This window comes from Hylobates moloch, unplaced genomic scaffold (genome assembly GCF_009828535.3).
Source record: "Hylobates moloch isolate HMO894 unplaced genomic scaffold, HMol_V3 SCAFFOLD_8, whole genome shotgun sequence".
Lineage (NCBI taxonomy): Eukaryota > Metazoa > Chordata > Mammalia > Primates > Hylobatidae > Hylobates > Hylobates moloch.
The window spans coordinates 74,350,180-74,371,418 of record NW_026652283.1 but is presented as its reverse complement, the minus strand read 5'-3'; the positions used below and the strand labels follow the sequence as shown (position 1 = coordinate 74,371,418).

The 21,239-nt window shown below is 41.4% G+C and overlaps 1 protein-coding gene and 1 pseudogene across 1 annotated transcript in view; one reads left to right on the top strand and one right to left on the bottom strand.

Moving 5' to 3' along the window:
- The window catches only part of CACNA2D3 (calcium voltage-gated channel auxiliary subunit alpha2delta 3), a 961,034-nt gene extending 940,084 nt beyond the window's left edge, over positions 1–20,950 (top strand). Inside the window, 4 exon segments of the mRNA XM_058443425.1 lie at positions 19,840–19,955; positions 20,183–20,262; positions 20,527–20,562; positions 20,564–20,950. Of these exon segments, the coding sequence (XP_058299408.1) occupies positions 19,840–19,955; positions 20,183–20,262; positions 20,527–20,562; positions 20,564–20,602 (271 nt within the window). The 3' untranslated portion in view covers positions 20,603–20,950.
- On the bottom strand, positions 12,651–12,749 carry LOC116474069 (U2 spliceosomal RNA; annotated as a pseudogene).
- Positions 20,951–21,239: the final 289 nt, after the last annotated feature.

Here is a 21,239-nt window from a genome sequence, read left to right as displayed (position 1 = left end):
GAATAACTGTTCCCATTTAGAGCCACCAGTTTCCAGGCTTGAGGGTGGGGCCTTTGCCAGGGACCTGCTGTCTCCTACGCAGTATTTCCTTGCCTCCTGTCCATATCAGTATGATGGGTGAGAATGGCAGGCTGTATTGCCTGATAGCTGGAATCCAGATCATACCTATCACCTGTGCTCTCTATCTTAAAGCAAAATCAGTCTAATTATTGAAGTTCCTTACAGAGTTGGGAAATGAGTCCATTTTAGGTAAAGACCATCACACAATGCCTGTATAGGGTAAGTGCTCAGTAAGTGGTAGATGATGTTGGTGGTGATGGTGATGGTGATGATGGTCACGATGATGGTGGTGATTAGTTATATAGAGCGTAAAGGATGAAACGAAGGTTAGCATCAAGCAGGTCTAGCTTTGTAGAGTTTCGATACTTTGAGATTTGATGTTTTTTTAGGATTTGGGAAAGTTGTTTAACTTCTCAATGCTTGAGTGTCTTCATCTATAAAATGGAGAAAATGATATTTCTTTGAGTTGGTGTGAAGATTAAAGGGGAACTGCTTAGAAAAGGGTTTGGCATTAAGTAAACACTCTATAAATGTTAGCTATTATTGTCATTATTTATAAGAAAAGACATTAATAGTTTCAGTGAAAATAGTTAACAAACTCCTTACTCTTCTTGAGGGGATTAGAAGAAAAATGGTTCATGTCATAATTAAGAAGATTTACTGAAGACCCTAGTACAAAGAAAAAAAAACTTTGAAAAACTAAAATGATAGCCAAGTTTTAAAAATATCCTTTGTTGTGAGCTCTTTTGAGATTCCCTTCCTCTGGGATAAGAAAAGAAAACTGGGCCCCTCTTTCTTTTCATTCCATAGGGCTTTCTCTCCCATATTTCAAACACAAAATACCATTCCTTGCCATCTGCCTTGGGCTGACAATGCCAGAGAACCTCCTGCCCAGGTTGTTTTCAAGCTGTGGGTCGGCACCATAAATCTCAATAAATCCTCATGGGCTGAGGATGAGTGGAAGTCATTATCATGGCTCTTACTGATGCATTCTGTCTACAACAGAATAAATACCACCATGGGACACTGCCCTGCAGGCAAAGCATCCTTCTGGCTTTTTGTGTGCTTTCCCCATCAGCAAGTCACAAATGGAATGCCATAGTGTGTCTATTGTATACAGTTTTGAATCAATAAGTATAAGAAAGAGAATATGTTGGTCCGATTTAATCTTAGCACTTAACTAACTATGAAAACGCAGCACATTTCCCACACTAGTGAAATGGAGCAGAAGAGGCCTATGCCAGCTTGGTTCTTGGCAGGCCATCCAGGGTAAGCCGGGTGTGAGCCATGCTTATGGCTTCTAGGGCTCAGCTCCCTACAGCCTAGATTTTCCAACTGCAGGGTGATCAGGCAATGCAGTGGTGATGATACGGAATTTAAGAGCTTATCACTTAATATCCTTTTGTTTACAAATGACAGAGGCTCAACTCAAGCAAGCTTAAACAATACAGGGAAAAGTTGAGATGTAAGCTTCAGATAGGGCTTACTCAAGTTTCCCAAAGGTTAGGACCAAGATCCAGGTTTTCTCTATGCATTTCCCAGCAGGCATTTCCTTTCATGAGCACAGGAAAGCTGCCAGTGGCTCCTGAGGCTGAAAATGTCTTTATTTTCATATGTTTGGAGTAGAGATAAGAATTCTGCGTTTCAGACTGATTGAAATAACTTAGGTTCAGTACCCATCTCTGAACCCATTGCTTTCTCCAGGGGAAGGAATCGTACCAATCCGCTTAGGTCTAGACAGCATGCCTGGACAGGGCTGGCTCCTCGGAAGCACCTGGGCTGCCTGAGGGAAGGGTGCAGCCCTTCCCAGGAGGAAGATATTTGTACCAAAAGAAGGGAGATGGGATATCAAAGAGAAACTTCTATAGAAGGTCAGACAGGGCTCTTTGTTTTCTGAAAGTGGTTGTGGACCTTGAAGAATGGTGAGAATAAACAAAAATTCTGGGCTGCTTAAACCTCGTACTATATTCTGTGAAACCCATTTGCCAAAGAGCTTGTGCTACTTTGAATTATATTTTTAGCTTTCATTTTTTGTTTGTTTGTTTTTTTGAGACAGTGTCTTGGTCTGTTGCCCAGGCTGGAGTGCAGTGGCATGATCATAGCTCACTGCAGCCTCAAACTCCTGGGCTCAAGTGATCCTCCTGCCTCAGCCTCCTGAGTAGCTGAGACTACAGGCACGCATCGTCATATCTGTCTTTTTCTTTCTTTCTTTCTTTTTTTTTTTGACATAGAGCCTCACTATGAGTTTCCCAGGCTGGTCTGAAACTCCTGGGGTTAAGCGACCCTCCTTCCTTGGCCTCTCAAAGAGCTGGGATTACAGGCATGAGCCACCACACCTGGCTGTATCTTCTACTCATTTTCCATTGTTATTCAATGACGTGTAGAAAACAGAAAAAAGGAGGTCTCTGCCTTGCTCTCAGAAGTCTAGTAGGAAACAAAATTACCCAAATTACAAAACAAAATATTTATTAATAGCTGCCTGGTTACCTAGAGAAAGATGAAGGGAAGGAAGACAGTAGCTGGCCTACTCACTATACTGTATTGATGATTAAATCAATTCCTACTGCCACCAACCTGTAGAATTGGAGGCATCTGTCCTTACGGCTTTTGATTTGAGCTCCTATTGGGAAACCATTTGTTTTCTTATTTGTTTTGTTTATGGCTTCTTAATGTGTGTGACCTCTGCCTCCCATCTGACATTTACAGAAGTCTCTTGTTGGACCTCACTTTTAGCTGCCCTAGAAGGTAACTCTTCCATTTGTTTTCCTGGGTTACAAAAAGAGAATTTTCTACAAACTCCAAAGCTTACAGTTTTCAGACTATCCTTTATGTAGCCTAGAGTGCTGGTGTCTGTCCTAGTCATTTCCAGTGTAGCAGTACAAGGATGGCAAAATCGCTGTGAGCATTTAATTCCACACACATATGGAATTAAAAACGCTGTGGATTTTATATGGGTGATACAGGTACCTACAACATGTCATGGGAGAATGGAGGAAGACATAATTCCCTTTGAGAAGGAGGGCTTCATGGAGAAAGTGACATTTAATAAGTCTTTTATAACTGAATTGGGGTTCTCCAAAGATATGGGAGGAGGTGGCTTCAATACTCAGAGGCTTGCTGGTCCCTGAACCAGCAGCATCAGCATTGCCTGGTAGAAGGTGAGAAAGGCAGAATCATGGGCCCTACCCTAGACCCACTGAACAGAAACTGGCATTTCAGCAAGATCCTCAGGTCATCCATAAGCATACTCACCTTGAGAAGCACAATTCTAGACCAGACAGTCTCAGCCTTGAAGGATGTTGGAATCACTCCAGAAGCTTAAAGAAAAAAAAAAAAAAAAAAAAAGATGCCTTGGTCCTTCTTGCAGGGATTCCAGTATAATTTATGTTAGGCATGGCCATCAGTAGAAAAAAAATGCAAAATGAAACAAAACAAAATGCTCTTCAGGTGATTCCAGTGAGCAACCAAGGTAAGAATTAGAGCTCCATCTGGGTCTCAGCACTGTGAGAGAAGCAGCATGGTGCACTCAGGGGCTCATGGGTAGGTCAGCAGCCTGGAGGTTGGACAGGAAGGTGGCTTTGGGGCTGGGATGGTTGAACACATCAGGCTGGAGAGAGAGCCAGGTAGAACATAAAGGCCCTGTTTGCTTCACTCAATGCAGACCATCGGGTAGATGACAGGGGCTGTGGAAAGGTGTAAAAAGAGGGACAGGGTGTCAGCCTTGCACTTGGGAAGGACCACCTCAAGAATGGGCCATGGCAGGGAGACCAGTTGGAAGATGAGCCTAACATTTTGCAGATTGGCAGGGTTGGCTTCATAATTGGCCAGGCCCAGTGCAGAACAAAATTGTGGGCTGCTTGTTTAAAAAGCAAGAAAAATGCATTCTTAAAGGTACTAAAAGGTAAAACTTCTTCCTTCTTTCTGTGGTCTCTCTTGACTGTTCCTGATTTTTTTATTTGCTATTTTAACATTGTGCTCCTTCAGACACAGGGCTGCACATTGGCCCAGTGCTTAAGGAGCCCTGCCCAGTTACTCGGTGGGGTGTGCAGCTCAGCAGCCACAGGGCTTCTCCCTCCCACTAGCCACAGGACCGAGGTGCTGTGTCCTGGCTGGAGGAGGGGACTGAATCTCCCCTTGCCAGGGGCTTGCTGTCCCTACTCATGGGGGACAGCCAGTCTACAAGGGATTTCAATCTTTGCATCAAATACCAAATACTTGGTACCTGGATCAGAGTGGGCGGGAGGTTTGCCCTTGCTAAGTCACCCACTGAACATGCTGTGGCACTGCCAGTCACTCCCAAGCCTTGACCCTCTGCTTGCCTGGCCCAGGCCCAGCCAGGTGCAGGTGAGGTGGGGGGCAGGGCTCTAGTCGCTGGGCTGAGTGCAGGAGGGGAATAGGTAGCTGGGAACACCCTGGGGAGATGGAGGAGAGTGCAACTGTTCATGAGGCAAGCCTCAACCACCGCCTCCTCACAGCCCTCCTCTCTCCACTCCTGTGCGTGCCCCATTGGCCTCTGGACTTCACTTATAAAACACAAATTCAAAGATAAAGTTAAGAATTTTAAGACAGCCATGCCTGCAGAACACTGAACTCCAAGTGACCAGCCCTTCTGAGAGTAGGCCCCTCTGCAACTACACTGGTCGCACCCATAAAGCTGGCCCTGCAGGATGCAGATGGGAGGATGGATTTGAGAGGCTTTAAGGATATAGTCAAACTAGAGCATGGCGATGTTCAGGGAGGAAGATGTTCCGAGTTCATTGGAGATCTCTGGCTGTGTGACTGCATAGAGGGTAACACCATTAAGATAGATATATAGGGAAACGGAGGAAATGATTATGGGGATGGGGGCAGGGGCAAGCTTTAGGGACCTGAGAACACTTCCTTTGTTCCAACAGACAATCATCTGTCTTTTCTCTGATTTAATTGCATAGGCTGACACTTTTAGAACAAGGATAAATAACAGGAGAGTGAGCATCCTTGCCTTCTTCTGACTCTAATTAGCCTGCTCTGAGTGTTTCATCCTAAGCATGATGCTAAATTTGATTCACAAATGGGTGCTTACTTCTGTTCTTTTAAGGATTTTTTTCAGGGATGGGATTTCTGTCCAGTGGCTTTTAGGCACCTACTGAACAGATCCCACAGCACTGGCTGTTTTCCAATACTGTATAGGGTGTCTTACATGAACAGATTTTCTGGGATGTGAACTGGATGTCAAGTGGGGATTTTTTGTAGTCCCAGATTTAGGGAAGGACAAAGTGACACCATGCGCCACAAGTTCTAGAGTTGGCTGGCACTAATTTAGAGTTGGAAACCCTCCCCCAACCCCCTACTCCCACTCCAAGCTTATTTGGGTTAGAAAACAGGCCTGCCTTTTGTCTGCCATGTGAACACTGGTCAGGGCCTACCCAACAAGAACGTCAGTATTCATGGAAAGAGGTATTTCCCTCCAACAGATACTTTTACCCTTAGGCATGGGTCATGCTCCTGTGGTCCCAGCTCCTTGGGAGACTAAGTAGGAAGGATTGCTTGAGCCTAGGAATTCAAGGCTGCAGTGAGCTACGATTGCACCACTGCACTCCAGCCTAGGCAACAGAGCAAAACCATGTCGAAAGAAAGAAGAGAGAGGGAGGAGAGGGAGAAGAGAGAGGGAGGAGAGGGAGAAGAAGAGAGAGGGAGGAGAGGGAGACGGAGACGGAGAGGGAGAGGGAAGGAGAGGGGAAGGGAGGGAAGGAGAGGAGAGGGGAGGGAAGGGAAGGAAAGGAAGGAAAGGAAGGAAACGAAAGAAAAAAAGAATGGTTTCATGTTTCTATTTTTACTAAGCTGGGACAACTCAATAATCTTGTTCACTAGCATTTCTAGGCCAATCCTCACTGCGGCATGCTATGTTGCTTTTTCAATGTCCTGCTGAAGTTTAATTACTACATTTCATTTAAGATCATTGCATCAGTCATCATAAGGAGAAAATATTTGTGTATTTCTCTTCCTGTCCACCTCTCTCCTACTGTCTCATAAGATGGCTATCCAGTTATGCTAGAACACGTACAAAATAATTGTTTTCTTTTGAATTTAAACATTCACCAAAGGTTTGCTCTCAACTTATGGGCCTGGGTCCATGTAGGGAAACCTGGTGCTTGCTGGGGCAGGGCAGGTGGGGGATAGGGCCACTTTCTACCTCCGAGGAGAACAGGATCCTGGTAGAGAGCCACAGCCAGGTGCCCCATCCAGCCGGGGAACAGGACACTATGAACAGGGCCAGTGCCAAATTCAGTAGCTCCCTGGGACAGACTCACTGGCTTTCATTTTATCTTTGGATAAAATCTGGAGAATCTATATAAAGGGTAAAAATCTATAAAGGGTGAAATACATCAGTCTAGGGTCAAAACGTTTTAAGATTCTATCCTGACCAAATATTTTTCAAGCCACAGTTTTGTACCCATTTAATGAAAGGCAAGCCAAACGAGCTCTCCACATGTGCAATCCTGTGGTCCTCGGGGGATCTTATCCCAGCGTTCCTCCCCATCCTGCGTGCTTGTTCAGAGGGAGTACGAGGGAGGCATGGTGATTGCTTTCATCATTTGCTCAGGAAAGCCCCTCTCGGAAGATAGTGTGCGGCAAATACTCTTGTCTCGTCAGGGGAGGCTGTCTTGAAATCGCATCATCTTTTTCCCTCCAGTTCTTTCTCTGTCTGTAGTGAGTGGGAAAGGGAGGACTGGATTATTTCAGTTTTGGCAATGGACACATCAAAATTGCTTCCCTCTCCCAACTCCCTTTCCCTCGAGGACCTAATTTATTTCACGCATTTTGACCTATCCCTGCTTAGAAACAACCGCTGTGATTCTCTGCTGAGGCACTTCCCTCCTCGCCTTTTTTGGCCCCCAGGCAAACCCACCAGGCCACAGCCCCTCTGACTATGATGTCAGCCTGGCTGCTGGGCCCAGCTGGATGGAGGTGTGTTTTATGAAGTTCAACCCTGCACCCTGGGCCATAAATACACATTGTACACATAAATGTACAGCTAACATTGCCCAGGCCCCTCCGAAGCACCATGTTAATAAGCAGACAGTAAGTCTTTAAAATATGGAAAAGTAGTTAATCTTTCCGCTGGCAAATCTTTTGTAGGGGGTGGCTTTTCTCCTCTCAGTGTAGCTGCTTTCAGGGCTTTTCAACTCCTAGGATTTGGGAAAGAAAGAAGGAAAGTTGGCTGTGGGACTTTGAAAACAATGATATCTTGCATTTGCTGTCATTAAGCATCTGCATTGAGTGATCACTCTGGGTCTGTCCTCAAGGAGTTTGAGCTCTAATCATTCCAGCACGAGACAGACAGTCTGCTGCCTGTGGCAAAAGAACCACACTAGCCTGGGCTCTGGAGGGCTGCAGCTTTGGGTTTGAACCTCTGCTCTGCCCCAGTTACTGTAGGTACTTAGTTTTTTGTTTCCCCATCTGTAAAATGGGCATAATTTTATCTTATTCATATAGCTGTGGTAAGAGTTGACTTTTCCTCGTTGAGTTTCAGTTTTCTCTTTTGTAAAATGGGCTTGACCCTCACAGTTCACTTTATACTTGTTTTAAGAAGACATTAATACATTCTCCTTGTAGAGAACTTCAGGGTTACAGATGGAGTTCAAGTGTCCCTTGACAGTTACTCCCTGTCACAGTCCTTTCTTCAGAGGTAACCACTGTTGCTGGTGTGGTGTGTAACCTTCCTGACCTTTATTTATACATCCATGCATTAGATACATACATACATACATACATACATACATACATACATAAAGACAGAGAGATATACATATAAAGAATTTATAGAAGTGTGTCTTTTTTTGTACTCACTTTATGTATAAATGCCAACTACTTACGAGGCAAGTAATCCTAGAGGTTACAAAACAAAAAGCCTTACCAAAAAATTAAGATGCTCAAATCATTTGGCTGCTTGAATGCGTTTAAAGCATATGGCTAGAAGCAAGGGGAAAGAGGGCGGAGGATCTCCCTCCCTGTATCCTGTGTTATGCACTGTTCCTCTATTCTCCTCTTCTCTCTCCTATCTTCCCTTCCTTTCCCTTCCCTTGTCTCCACCCTCTCCTGCTCTCTCTCCCACTGATGGTGTAGCCAGGAGGACCACACTTGAGGGTCCTCAGTCTGGAACAGGGCCTCAGCAGGCAGAAGGTGCCTGCAGCCAACACATACTTGCCTTATTGGAGAGGTGCAAGGGCAAGTGTGTAGCTTACCTGTAACCTCCTGAGCAGCCACGGCATTTATCTGTGTGTCTCAGGCAGAGAATGCATGTTGCCAGTGAGTTAATTTAAGGATGGCCCAGGAGAGAGCTATCAACCTAGAGACAACAAGGTCTGTGCCTTAAGAATGGAGTGCCTTTAATTTTATGTGGTCCTTCCCTTCCTTCTTCTCTATAGGAGGACACTTCATATATTCTTCCTTTACTATTTCTGTTCAACTTGCATACGCTGTACTTATTGAGTCCATTTACTCTACTCTAACATGAGTCATGGGTCACTTATGTGCTATCTATACCTAATACATCTTAAAAGTTTTATCCATCTCATTTATTTTTCTTATTTCTCTGTAGCAGAATTAAATATTCTTAAATAGTCCTAAATATTCTTAAATACTGGTACTTCACGTATAGTTTTACAACATTATTTATTTTCCCACCCAACGTCTTGGGTCTCCTTTCATGACAGTAAATTGAGATCCTCTTTACCCTGTCACCTGGTGCCAAGAAGACCACCGAGTGGACATATTCTTGCTTATTCAATCATTGCCCCAATATTGGACATTTAGGTCGGGGGTTTTTTTTGCTTTTTTTTCTTACAGAGAACATTGCTACCAAGAGCATCTTTGTACATGACTTCTTGGGTTCTGAACAAGAGTTTATTTTACTGAGAAGTAAAACTACAGAGAAATAGGGTGTAAAAGATTTCCACTATAATAATAATAAATTGTCCTCATAGTAGCTATAAATTTCACTTTCCCACCTGTGGTATAGAAGAGTATTCATTTCTTCAGACTTTATCCATTATTTGATATTATCATAGACTTAAATTTTTACCCATGTCTAGTTAAATCATTATTTTCACTTATACTTCTCTAATTTTTAGTGAGATTGAATCTGCTTTTACCTATTTGTTACTCATCTGTGTTTCCTCTTCTATGAATTGTCTCACGAGTTTTGATACTGGGTATGGCAAGCAACTTTTTTATAAAACCGAATTTTTTATAATTGTCCAGACTATTCTCTATATTTACTCTTCTGAAACAATCTTAGAATCATGTTCTCAAATTCCATAAAGTATCCTATTGAGATTTTTATTGCAATTGCTTTGAATTAAAAAGTTAATTAAGAGAGAAATGACATATTTAAAATATGAATGTTCCTTTCCACCACCATTGTACTTCCCTCCAATTTTTAGCTAGTATTTTTATGTTCCTCAGTAAATTTGCATCATCATTTTCTTCATAAAGGCATATGTTTAATAGATTTATTCTTGGGCATTTTATACTGATTATTGATACTATCAATGGTTCTTTATTTCACAAATATTTTTCACTGGGTATTGCCAGTGTCAGGCTGTGGTTTCATATGCTGATTATGTAACTAGCCAGCTTGCTGAGTTCTTTTATTAGTTCTAATAGTTGGTCAGTGGGTTCATGTGGGTTTTCTATGAACACAGCAATATCTGTTCTTTGGGTGATTGGGTAGAATTCACCTGGGGGTAGATTCTCAATGAGCATTTCAGTTTTGTTTGTGGCAATTGGTTTGCTCATGATTTTTATAGCTTGGCCAAATGTAGATAATTTATGCTTTATCCCCAAAGGCGTGTTTTCTCTTAAGTTCTCAGATTGTTTACAATACTATACATAATAGTCACCAAAAAATGTTGAAGATGCTCCCGGATCTTACAGGTTATAATGATACTTTGTGACTTAATTTCTGGATCACGAATGCCAAAGTTGATTTATGTCAGTAAGCTTTTAAACCAGAGTTTGATTCTGCTGGTTGTCTTCACAGTTTAATTTTTTATTTTATTCTTCTGCCTTTATCATTTCAAGTTCTGTCATTGATTCAACAAATATTTACTGAGAAGTTGCTCTGTCCCAGGCACAGCCCTAGGTGCTAGAGATAACTGATAACCTCAGTCAGATGCAGCCTTGTTGCTTGGGAAACTACAGTCTTTTATGAGGGGCAGACAGTAAACAAGCAAGGAGGAAGAGACAGAGGAAAGTGGTGAAGTCATTGGTGTCCTTGGCAATAACTGATTCAGTTGGAGTGATGAGGACTACAGCCTTGTTGGAATACAATTTCTGAAGGAGGGAGATGTATGAAGAGAGAGAGTTGGAGGGAGAGAGAGAAGGATTATAGATAATTATTTTTAGGAGTTGTGTTATAAAGAAAGATAGAGAAACGGGGTGGTTGCAGGAGGGAGGGTTAAGAGACAGTTTTGTTTTTCCTGAGCTGGGAGATGTGACAGCATGTTTGCCGACCTCCAGGAAGGGCTAGTAGTTGAGGGAAACCATTTGTGCAGCGGTCACCTATCTCTTCTTTTCCACCAGTCACATCCTTGAAGAAGCCTGAAAGATAGGCTTTGCAGAGGGACGTTAATACTCAATCCAGTGGACAAGGGGGAAGACAATGTATAGGGCACAGGTGCAGGTTTATCTTCTTATTTTTCCAGCTTCTTGATTTGAAAACTTAGTCAAATATTTGCAACCTTTATTTTTTCTGATGAAAATGTCTAAGGTTATACCGCACAAATGTGAATCTGGGCTATTACCAAATCTCAAGGATTGATGAAAGGTGTTTTTTAACTTAATTTTCACTGTTTCACTGTTTATATCTTTTTGGTATTAATATCTAATTGTACTCTACCATAAAAGAAGAATGTGTAATCAGTACTAGAGGTTCTTTGGAATGTGTTGCAGTTCCCTGTGTTTGAAAATAATTTATATTCTGTGTTGTTTATATCTTGGGTCCATATTTTTAACAGATCATGCTTTCAGACATCCCTTTTGTTATTTCTTTCAGTTTGTATACTATGATCATTATGTGAATAAAGAATCATATTTTATCTTGTTAGTGGATTATAATACTTTTTGGTATGAACTTTTATTTATCATATTTTAATGATATTTTACTCTGAATGTTTGTATATTACTACTAAACCTGAACCTGTTTCTTTTTTTGTTAGCATATTTTTGGTATATTTTTCCCTTCTCCTATGTCATTCTGTTTTAGGAGTGTTTGTGGCAAACAGCATAATGTTTATAAACTCAATTTAAGAGTCTTTCTTTGCCTTTTAATATGTGAATCTAACAACCTCACAGTTATTGTGATCGGTAATAATTTTAGGCTTATACTGGCAGTCATGTGTCTGTAGGGGGGGGTGTTTAATTTCTCATGCTATCCAGATTGATCAGGTTTTAAATACTTTTAAATATTTTTCAATGATTATTCCTAATTTGAAAATATAATTTTCTATAAATGTCTACAGAGATTTAGAATCTGTTTTTCTCTGGACACTGACATACCTTTGACTCTCTTTTTTCCACAAAACTTTAAATATATTACTCTGTTTGTTTCTTCATCTTCAGTACTCCCATTGAGAAACTGGTTTTATTCTCATTCTAAGTACTTTGTTTCTAGGGGAGCTTTTAGGATTGGTCTGTATCTTTGATGATAGGAAGTTTTTTACTCATGTTTCAGTGGGCCCATTCATTGAAAAGAATTGGATTTGTTTTTTCAGTGCAAAAAATATTTTCTCCTTTGGATCTTTTGTGTCATATTTTCAACTCTTCTCCTATATTGTTCGTCTGGCAGACACACTTGGCTTAATCTTATAGTCAGCCATTTGTTCTTCAGAGGGTTTTGTGATCTTGGTTTTGTACTTTTCTTTGAGACTCTGTTAACCTGCCGCCTCAAAGGTGGAAATTGTTGGTTCTCTGATGAGAGCTATCTCAGGTAGAATATATTTATGTTGATGGGCAAAATCCATTCAGAAGAGGCCAATTGCTGGAGTAACATTCTTGCATAGGCAAGAAAGAGTCTAGTATTAAAGAGGGAAGGTAAAGCACATATAGATATAGATATAGATAGATATAGATATCTATAGATGAAATTAATTAGCAAAACAGCAAGATTGAATATTTTTCTGAAGCCACATATAGTTCTAGACAAGAGTAGGAAGAGCAGAGAGTAGGTGTCCAGTGTAGATAGTGGTTAAGGCAATGAGGAAACATCTTTGCACAGTGGCAAGCCCTGTTCCCTACTACAGATGTAGAAAATGAACATAACTGTGGGATATTAGATAGGCATTGGGCATTTATAGAAAAGAAACCATTGTGTTGCAGTCTCAGAGGCATTCATGGATCATTCAACATATGAGGTGGCAACAGGTTAAAAAAGGGGGTGTTCCTTTCCCTTCTTTATAACGTCCCATAAAGCAGAAGAACTCTTCTTCATTGCATGATTTTAGTTCACCATGGTGACATACTCAAAAGAATGGAACAAGTTTATTGCGAGAAAGGCAAATGAAGATAAAACCTTTGGAGAAACTGTCAATTTTGTTAATGTCCATTTGTTAAGTTAAAATCTATGAAACTGAATTTAATGAAATATTATGAAAAGTTATGTGATAGGGGTTCTACACTTGATCTTAGCCAAAAGGCCAAGAAGCGATTTTATGTGATAGGGGTTCTAACCCTGGAGTTAAATATTTAGCTAATCTGTTGGTTCTGGAAGAATATGAGATTCTCATCCCTCATTTGTTCCTCCAAAGAGTCGTCAGTAGTGTTTTGTGTTAAAGGATTACTTTATAGTGTCTTTGTCACTTCACCATGTTGGGCAATGTGAGAAGGAGGCACTGCCAAGCTTGTTTAAGCTGGACTAACTATCCTGATGGATCAGAAGGTCTGAGCAGGTATACAGCCTTGGTTCTTTTTTGTTTTTTAATTGTACTTTTAAGTTTTACAGTACATGTGCACAATGTGCAAGTTTGTTACATATGTATCCATGTGCCATGTTGTTTTGCTGCACCCATTAACTCCTCATTTAGCATTAGGTATATCTCCTAATGCTATCCCTCCCCCCACCCCACAACAGTCCCTGGAGTGTGATGTTCCCCTTCCTGTGTCCATGTGTTCTCATTGTTCAATTCCCACCAAAGAGTGAGAACATGCGGTGTTTGGTTTTTTGTCCTTGCGATAGTTTACTGAGAATGATGTTTTCCAGTTTCATCCATGTCCCTACAAAGGACATGAACTCATCATTTTTTATGGCTGCATAGTATTCCATGGTGTATATGTGCCACATTTTCTTAATCCAGTCTATCGTTGTTGGACATTTGGGTTGGTTCCAAGTCTTTGCTATTGTGAATAGTGCCGCAATAAACATATGTGTGCATGTGTCTTTATAGCAGCATGATTTATAGTCCTTTGGGTATATACCCAGTAATGGGATGGCTGGGTCAAATGGTATTTCTAGTTCTAAATCCCTGAGGAATCGCCACACTGACTTCCACAATGGTTGAACTAGTTTACAGTCCCACCAACAGTGTAAAAGTGTTCCTATTTCTCCACATCCTCTCCAGCACCTGTTGTGTCCTGACTTTTTAATGATGGCCATTCTAACTGGTGTGAGATGGTATCTCACTGTGGTTTTGATTTGTATTTCTCTGATGGCCAGTGATGATGAGCATTTTGCATGTGTTTTTTTGGCTGCATAAATGTCTTCTTTTGAGAAGTGTCTGTTCATGTCCTTTGCCCACTTTTTGATGGGGTTGTTTGTTTTTTTCTTGTAAATTTGTTTGAGTTCATTGTAGATTCTGGATATTAGCCCTTTGTCAGATGAGTAGGTTGCGAAAATTTTCTCCCATTCTGTAGGTTGCCTGTTCACTCTGATGGTAGTTTATTTTGCTGTGCAGAAGCTCTTTAGTTTAATTAGATCCCATTCATCAATTTTGGCTTTTGTTGCCATTGCTTTTGGTGTTTTAGACATGAAGTCCTTGCCCACGCCTATGTCCTGAATGGTATTGCCTAGGTTTTCTTCTAGGGTTTTTATGGTTTTAGGTCTAACATGTAAGTCTTTAATCCATCTTGAATTAATTTTTGTATAAGGTGTAAGGAAGGGATCCAGTTTGAGCTTTCTACATATGGCTAGCCAGTTTTCCCAGCACCATTTATTAAATAGGGAATCCTTTCCCCATTGCTTGTTTTTGTCAGGTTTGTCAAAGATCAGATAGTTGTAGATATGCGGCATTATTTCTGAGGGCTCTGTTCTGTTCCATTGATCTATATCTCTGTTTTGGTACCAGTACCATGCTGTTTTGGTTACTGTAGCCTTGCAGTATAGTTTGAAGTCAGGTAGTGTGATGCCTCCAGCTTTGTTCTTTTGGCTTAGGATTGACTTGGCGATGCGGGCTCTTTTTTGGTTCCACATGAACTTTAAAGTAGTTTTTTCCAATTCTGTGAAGAAAGTCATTGGTAGCTTGTGGGGATGGCATTGAATCTATAAATTACCTTGGGCAGTATGGCCATTTTCACGATATTGATTCTTCCTACCCATGAGCATGGAATGTTCTTCCATTTGTTTGTATCCTCTTTTATTTCATTGAGCAGTGGTTTGTAGTTCTCCTTGAAGAGGTCCTTCACATCCCTTGTAAGTTGGATTCCTAGGTATTTTATTCTCTTGGAAGCAATTGTGAATGGTAGTTCACTCATGATTTGGCTGTTTGTCTGTTATTGGTGTATAAGAATGCTTGTGATTTTTGTACATTGATTTTGTATCCTGAGACTTTGCTGAAGTTGCTTATCAGCTTAAGGAGATTTTGGGCTGAGACAGTGGGGTTTTCTAGGTATACAATCATGTCATCTGCAAACAGGGACAATTTGACTTCCTCTTTTCCTAATTGAATACCCTTTATTTCCTTCTCCTGCCTAATTGCCCTGGCCAGAACTTCCAACACTATGTTGAATAGGAGTGGTGAGAGAGGGCATCCCTGTCTTGTGCCAGTTTTCAAAGGGAATGCTTCCAGTTTTTGCCCATTCAGTATGATATTGGCTGTGGGTTTGTCATAGATAGCTCTTATTATTTTGAGATAGATATATCCCATCAATACCTAATTTATTGAGAGCTTTTAGCATGAAGGGTTGTTGAATTTTGTCAAAGGCCTTTTCTGCATCTATTGAGATAATCATGTGGTTTTTGTCTTTGGTTCTGTTTATATGCTGGATTACATTTATTGATTTTCATATGTTGAACCAGCCTTGCATCCCAGGGATGAAGCCCACTTGATCATGGTGGATAAGCTTTTTGATGTGCTGCTGGATTCGGTTTGCCAGTATTATTTTATTGAGGATTTTTGCAACCTACTCATCTGACAAAGGGCTAATATCCAGAATCTACAATGAACTCAATGTTCATCAAGGATATTGGTCTAAAATTCTCTTTTTTTGTTGTGTCTCTGCCAGGCTTTGGTATCAGGATGATGCTGGCCTCATAAAATGAGTTAGGGAGGATTCCCTCTTTTTCTGTTGATTGGAATAGTTTAGTTTCAGAAGGAATGGTACCAGTTCCTCCTTCTGGTAGAATTGGGCTGTGAATCCATCTGGTCCTGGACTCTTTTTGGTTGGTAAGCTATTGATTATTGCCACAATTTCAGAGCCTGTTATTGGTCTATTCAGAGATTCAACTTCTTCCTGGTTTAGTCTTGGGAGGGTGTATGTGTCGAGGAATTTATCCATTTCTTCTAGATTTTCTAGTTTATTTGTGCAGAGGTGTTTGTAGTATTCTCTGATGGTAGTTTGTATTTCTGTGGGATCAGTGGTGATGATATCCCCTTTATCATTTATTATTGCATCTATTTGATTCTTCTCTCTTTTCTTCTTTATTAGTCTTGCTAGCAGTCTATCAATCAATTTTGTTGATCTTTTCAAAAAAAAAAAACAGCTCCTGGATTCATTAATTTTTTGAAGGGTTTTTTTGTGTCTCTATTTCCTTCAGTTCTGCTCTGATTTTAGTTATTTCTTGCCTTCTGCTAGCTTTTGAATGTGTTTGCTCTTGCTTTTCTAATTCTTTTAATTGTGATGTTAGGGTGTCAATTTTAGATCTCTCCTGCTTTCTCTTGTGGGCATTTGGTGCTATAAATTTCCCTCTACACACTGCTTTGAATGTGTCCCAGAGATTCTGATATGTTGTGTCTTTGTTTTCGTTGGTTTCAAAGAACATCTTTATTTCTGCCTTCATTTCGTTATGTACCCAGTAGTCATTCAGGAGCAGGTTGTTCAGTTTCCATGTAGTCGAGCGGTTTTGAGTGAGTGTCTTAATCCTGAGTTCTAGTTTGATTGATTGCACTGTGGTCTGAGAGACAGTTTGTTATAATTTCTGTTCTTTTACAATTGCTGAGGAGAGCTTTACTTCCAACTATGTGGTCAATTTTGGAATAGGTGTGGTGTGGTGCTGAAAAAAATGTATATTCTGTTGATTTGGGGTGGAGAGTTCTGTAGATGTCTGTTAGGTCTGCTTGGTGCAGAGCTGAGTTCAATTCCTGGGTATCCTTGTTAACTTTCTGTCTCATTGATCTGTCTAATGTTGACAGAGGGGTGTTAAAGTCTTCCGTTATTATTGTGTGGGAGTCTAAGTCTCTTGGTAGGTCACTCAGTACTTGCTTTATGAATCTGGGTGCTCCTGTGTTGGGTGCATACATATTTAGGATAGTTAGCTCTTCTTGTTGAATTGATCCCTTTACCATTATGTAATGGCCTTCTTTGTCTCTTCTGATCTTTGTTGGTTTAAAGTCTATTTTATCAGAGACTAGGATTGCAACCCCTGCCTTTTTTTTTTTTTCCATTTGCTTGGTAGATCTTCCTCCATCCCTTCTTTATTTTGAGCCTAGGTGTGTCTCTGCACGTGAGATGGGTTTCCTGAATACAGCACACTGATAGGTCTTGACTCTTCATCCAATTTGCCAGTCTGTGTCTTTTAATTGGAGCATTTAGCCCATTTACATTTAAAATTAGTTAATAAATATTGTTATGTGTGAATTTGATCCTGTCATTATGATGTTAGCTGGTTATTTTGCTCGTTAGTTGATGCAGTTTCTTCCTAGCCTTGATGGTCTTTACAATTTGGCATGATTTTGCAGTGGCTGGTACTGGTTGTTCCTTTCCATGTTTAGTGCTTCCTTCAGGAGCTCTTTTAGGGCAGGCCTGGTGGTGACAAAAATCTCTCAGCATTTGCTTGTCTGTAAAGGATTTTATTTCTCCTTCACTTATGAAGCTTAGTTTGGCTGGATATGAAATTCTGGGTTGAAAATTCTTTACTATAATAATGTTGAATATCGGCCCCTACTCTCTTCTGGCTTGTAGAGTTTCTGACAAGAGATCAGCTGTTTGTTAGTCTGATGGGCTTCCCTTTGTGGGTAACCCGACCTTTCTCTCTGGCTGCTCTTAACATTTTTTCCTTCATTTCAACTTTGGTGAATCTGACAATTATGTGTCTTGGAGTTGCTCTTCTCGAGGAATATCTTTGTGGTCTTCTCTGCATTTCCTGAATCTGAATGTTGGCCTGCCTTGCTAGATTGGGGAAGTTCTCCTGGATAATATCCTGCAGAGTGTTTTCCAGCTTGGTTCCATTCTCCCCATCACTTTCAGGTACACCCATCAGACGTAGATTTGGTCCTTTCACATAGTCCCATATTTCTTGGAGGCTTTGTTCATTTCTTTTTATTCTTTTTTCTCTAGACGTCCCTTCTCACTTCATTTCATTCATTTCATCTTCCATCGCTGATACCCTTTCTTCCAGTTGATCACATCATCAGCTACTGAGGCTTCTGCATTCTTCATGTAGTTCTCGAGCCTTGGCTTTCAGCTCCATCAGCTCCTTTAAGCACTTCTCTGTATTGGTTATTCTAGTTATACATTCGTCTAATTCTTTTCTTTTTCAAAGTTTTTAACTTCTTTGCCTTTGGCTTGAATTTCCTCCTGTAGCTCGGAGTAGTTTGATCGTCTGAAGCCTTCTTCTCTCAACTCGTCAAAGTCATTCTCCGTCCAGATTTGTTCCGTTGCTGGTGAGGAACTGCATTCCTTTGGAGGAGGAGAGGTGCTCTGCTTTTTAGAGTTTCCAGTTTTTCTGCTCTGTTTTTTCCCCATCTTTGTGGTTTTATCTACTTTTGGTCTTTGATGATGGTGATGTACAGATGGGTTTTTGGTGTGGGTGTCCTTTCTGTTTGTTAGTTTTCCTTCTAACAGACAGGACCCTCAGCTGCAGGTCTGTTGGAGTTTGCTAGAGGTCCACTCCAGACCCTGTTTGCCTGGGTGTCAGCAGCGGTGGCTGCAGAACAGCGGATTTTCGTGAACCGCGAATGCTGCCGCCTGATCGTTCCTCTGGAAGTTTTGTCTCAGAGGAGTACCCGGCCATGTGAGGTGTCAGTCTGCCCCTACTGGGGGGTGCCTCTGAGTTAGGCTGCTCAGGGGTCAGGGACGAACTTGAGGAGGCAGTCGGCCTGTTCTCAGATCTCCAGCTCCATGCTGGGAGAAGCACTACTCTCTTCAAAGCTGTCAGACAGGGACATTTAAGTCTGCAGAGGTTACTGCTGTCTTTTTGTTTGTTTGTCTGTGCCCTGCCCCCAGAGGTGGAGCCTACAGAGGCAGGCAGGCCTCCTTGAGCTGTGGTGGGCTCCACCCAGTTCGAGCTTCCTGGCTGCTTTGTTTACCTAATCAAGCCTGGGCAATGGCGGGTGCCCCTTCTCCAGCCTCGCTGCCACCTTGCAGTTTCATCTCAGACTGCTGTGCTAGCAGTCAGCAAGACTCCATGTCATAGGACCCTCTGAGCCAGGTGCGGGATATAATCTCCTGGTGTACCATTTTTTAAGCCCGTCGGAAAAGTGCAGTATTAGGGTGGGAGTGACCCGATTTTCCAAATGCTGTCTAGTCTATCACCTCTTTCTTTGACTAGGAAAGGGAATTCCCTGACCCCTTGTGCTTCCTGAGTGAGGCAATGCCTCGCCCTGCTTCAGCTCGGGCACCGTGCGCTGCGCCCACTGTCTGGCACTCCCTAGTGAGATGAACCCAGTACTTCAGATGGAAATGCAGAAATCACCCGTCTTCTGCGTCACTCATGCTGGGAGCTGTAGACGGGAGCTCTTCCTATTCGGCCATCTTGGCTCCTCCACAGCCTTGGTTCTTACAGAACTTGGGCTCTGGGAAGTGTGGGACCTCATAAATGACTAGCATTAATCTCATTCAAAACACTGTTCCTGTATACTGGGCAGACATTGTGCAAAGCAGTATAAGGAAGGCTCTAAGAAGTTCACTATCTATCTATCTCTTTTGCCATTGGTATGACATAGTTTCAGTCTATCGTTGAGGGAAGGAGGAGAGAAAATGCCACTTAGAGGAACATCAAATGTAACTTGGGGTAATGTTTAGGCTCTGGGAGAAGGAAATTAGGCTTTGAAAGTCTAACCTCTTAAACCTTGGAAACAGGTGATTCAGCCAACTCTGACTCTTGTGTTTTGTACATACAGCATTTCAGTCTTTCCAAGGCGAGTTGTATGAGCCACATGTCATCATAGCTATTGTTTGTTTTCCTAGTGAAGCTAGGTATTTGTAAGTGAAGAGCCTCATGGAGAAAGGTAACGTTAGTAGTAAAACAGTCTCCAAAATTTGCTTTACAAAATATGGTAGTTGCTACCACCCAGGAGAGAAGTCTTCCTCATGGCTCTTTAATTGATGGATGATAAATGACTGTCTCGCTACCTCTTGTTCCAACAGGTCCTTTGTCATCCAGCAAATCCCAAGCAGCAACCTGTTCATGGTGGTGGTGGACAGCAGCTGCCTCTGTGAATCCGTGGCCCCTATCACCATGGCGCCCATTGAAATCAGGTATATCCTTTTGTGTGCAGGTCCACTCACTACCAGGGAAACCAGTAAGGGGGATCAGTGGTAAGGAAACCTGGGGGAGAAATAAATATTTATTAGAGAAGGAAAATTACATTCTTTCCACTGTTGGAGAGAGAGAGTAGTTAAGAGAGTTGTCATTGCCAAGTTTTGACCTCTGAAATGCAGAGTAGAAAAAAGCAATCCTTGGAAACATGCCTTAACTACAGTCAACATAATGAATCCCTTAAGTGTGAACGTCTAAAGGCCCAGAAGATCAGAAGGCGCCCAGAATCTTGTCATGGCTTCCATCCTGAGGTAAGTCTGAGAACTGTTCCTGTTTCCTTTTCCCATCAGAATCACCATGAGAGTCTCACACTGGTCAAAGAACTACAGCTGAAAAGTTTACTCATGAGAAAATAATCCCTTTCAGTAAACTGAATCTGCACCATCATCTAGGTCCCAGAAGACTTTGTTCTTACATTAGAGAGGGGAGAGAGGTCTGGGGAATCCACATGGTTGGAAAGTTGAAGATGTCCTGGAGTCTATTTCCGTCTAACCAACCCCTGCCTTTCCCCACAGGAGAATGCAAGGGAGTGTGGGGGTGCGCCGAGTCTCCAAGCCCAGACAGTCCTTCTTCTGCTCCCTCTGCTTTTGATGCTCTTCTCAAGGTGACACTGACTGAGATGTTCTCTTGGCATGCTAAATCATGGATAAACTGTGAACCAAAATATGGTGCAACATACAAGACATGAATATAGTCCAACCATCAGCATCTCATCATGATTTTAAACTGTGCGTGATATAAACTCTTAAAGATATGTTGACAAAAAGTTATCTTTTTACTTTGCCAGTCATGCAAATGTGAGTTTGCCACATGATAATCAATCACCCTTCATCAGAAATGGGACTGCAAGTGGTAGGCAGTGTCCCTTCTGCTTGAAACCTATTGAAACCAATTTAAAACTGTGTACTTTTTAAATAAATAAGTATATTAAAATCATAATCATCTCCGTGTTTGTTTGGATTTTATCATTACTTTATTGCTAAGAATACCAACTGAAAATGATGCATGGGGAAAAAGGTCCCCATTCCAGAAACGAGGAAATGATGATGGCTGTTGGCAGAGCCTTTCTTCTAAAGCAGATTCTAGGCACATATTTAACAATTGTTTAGATGCTTCACTCTCAGTTATAAAAATATTTATAGAAGTATATCAAAATATCATCTACATGGGAAGAGTTTATTACATAGAACCGTGAATTTTGTTGAACTAAACTTCAATGAAAATCATA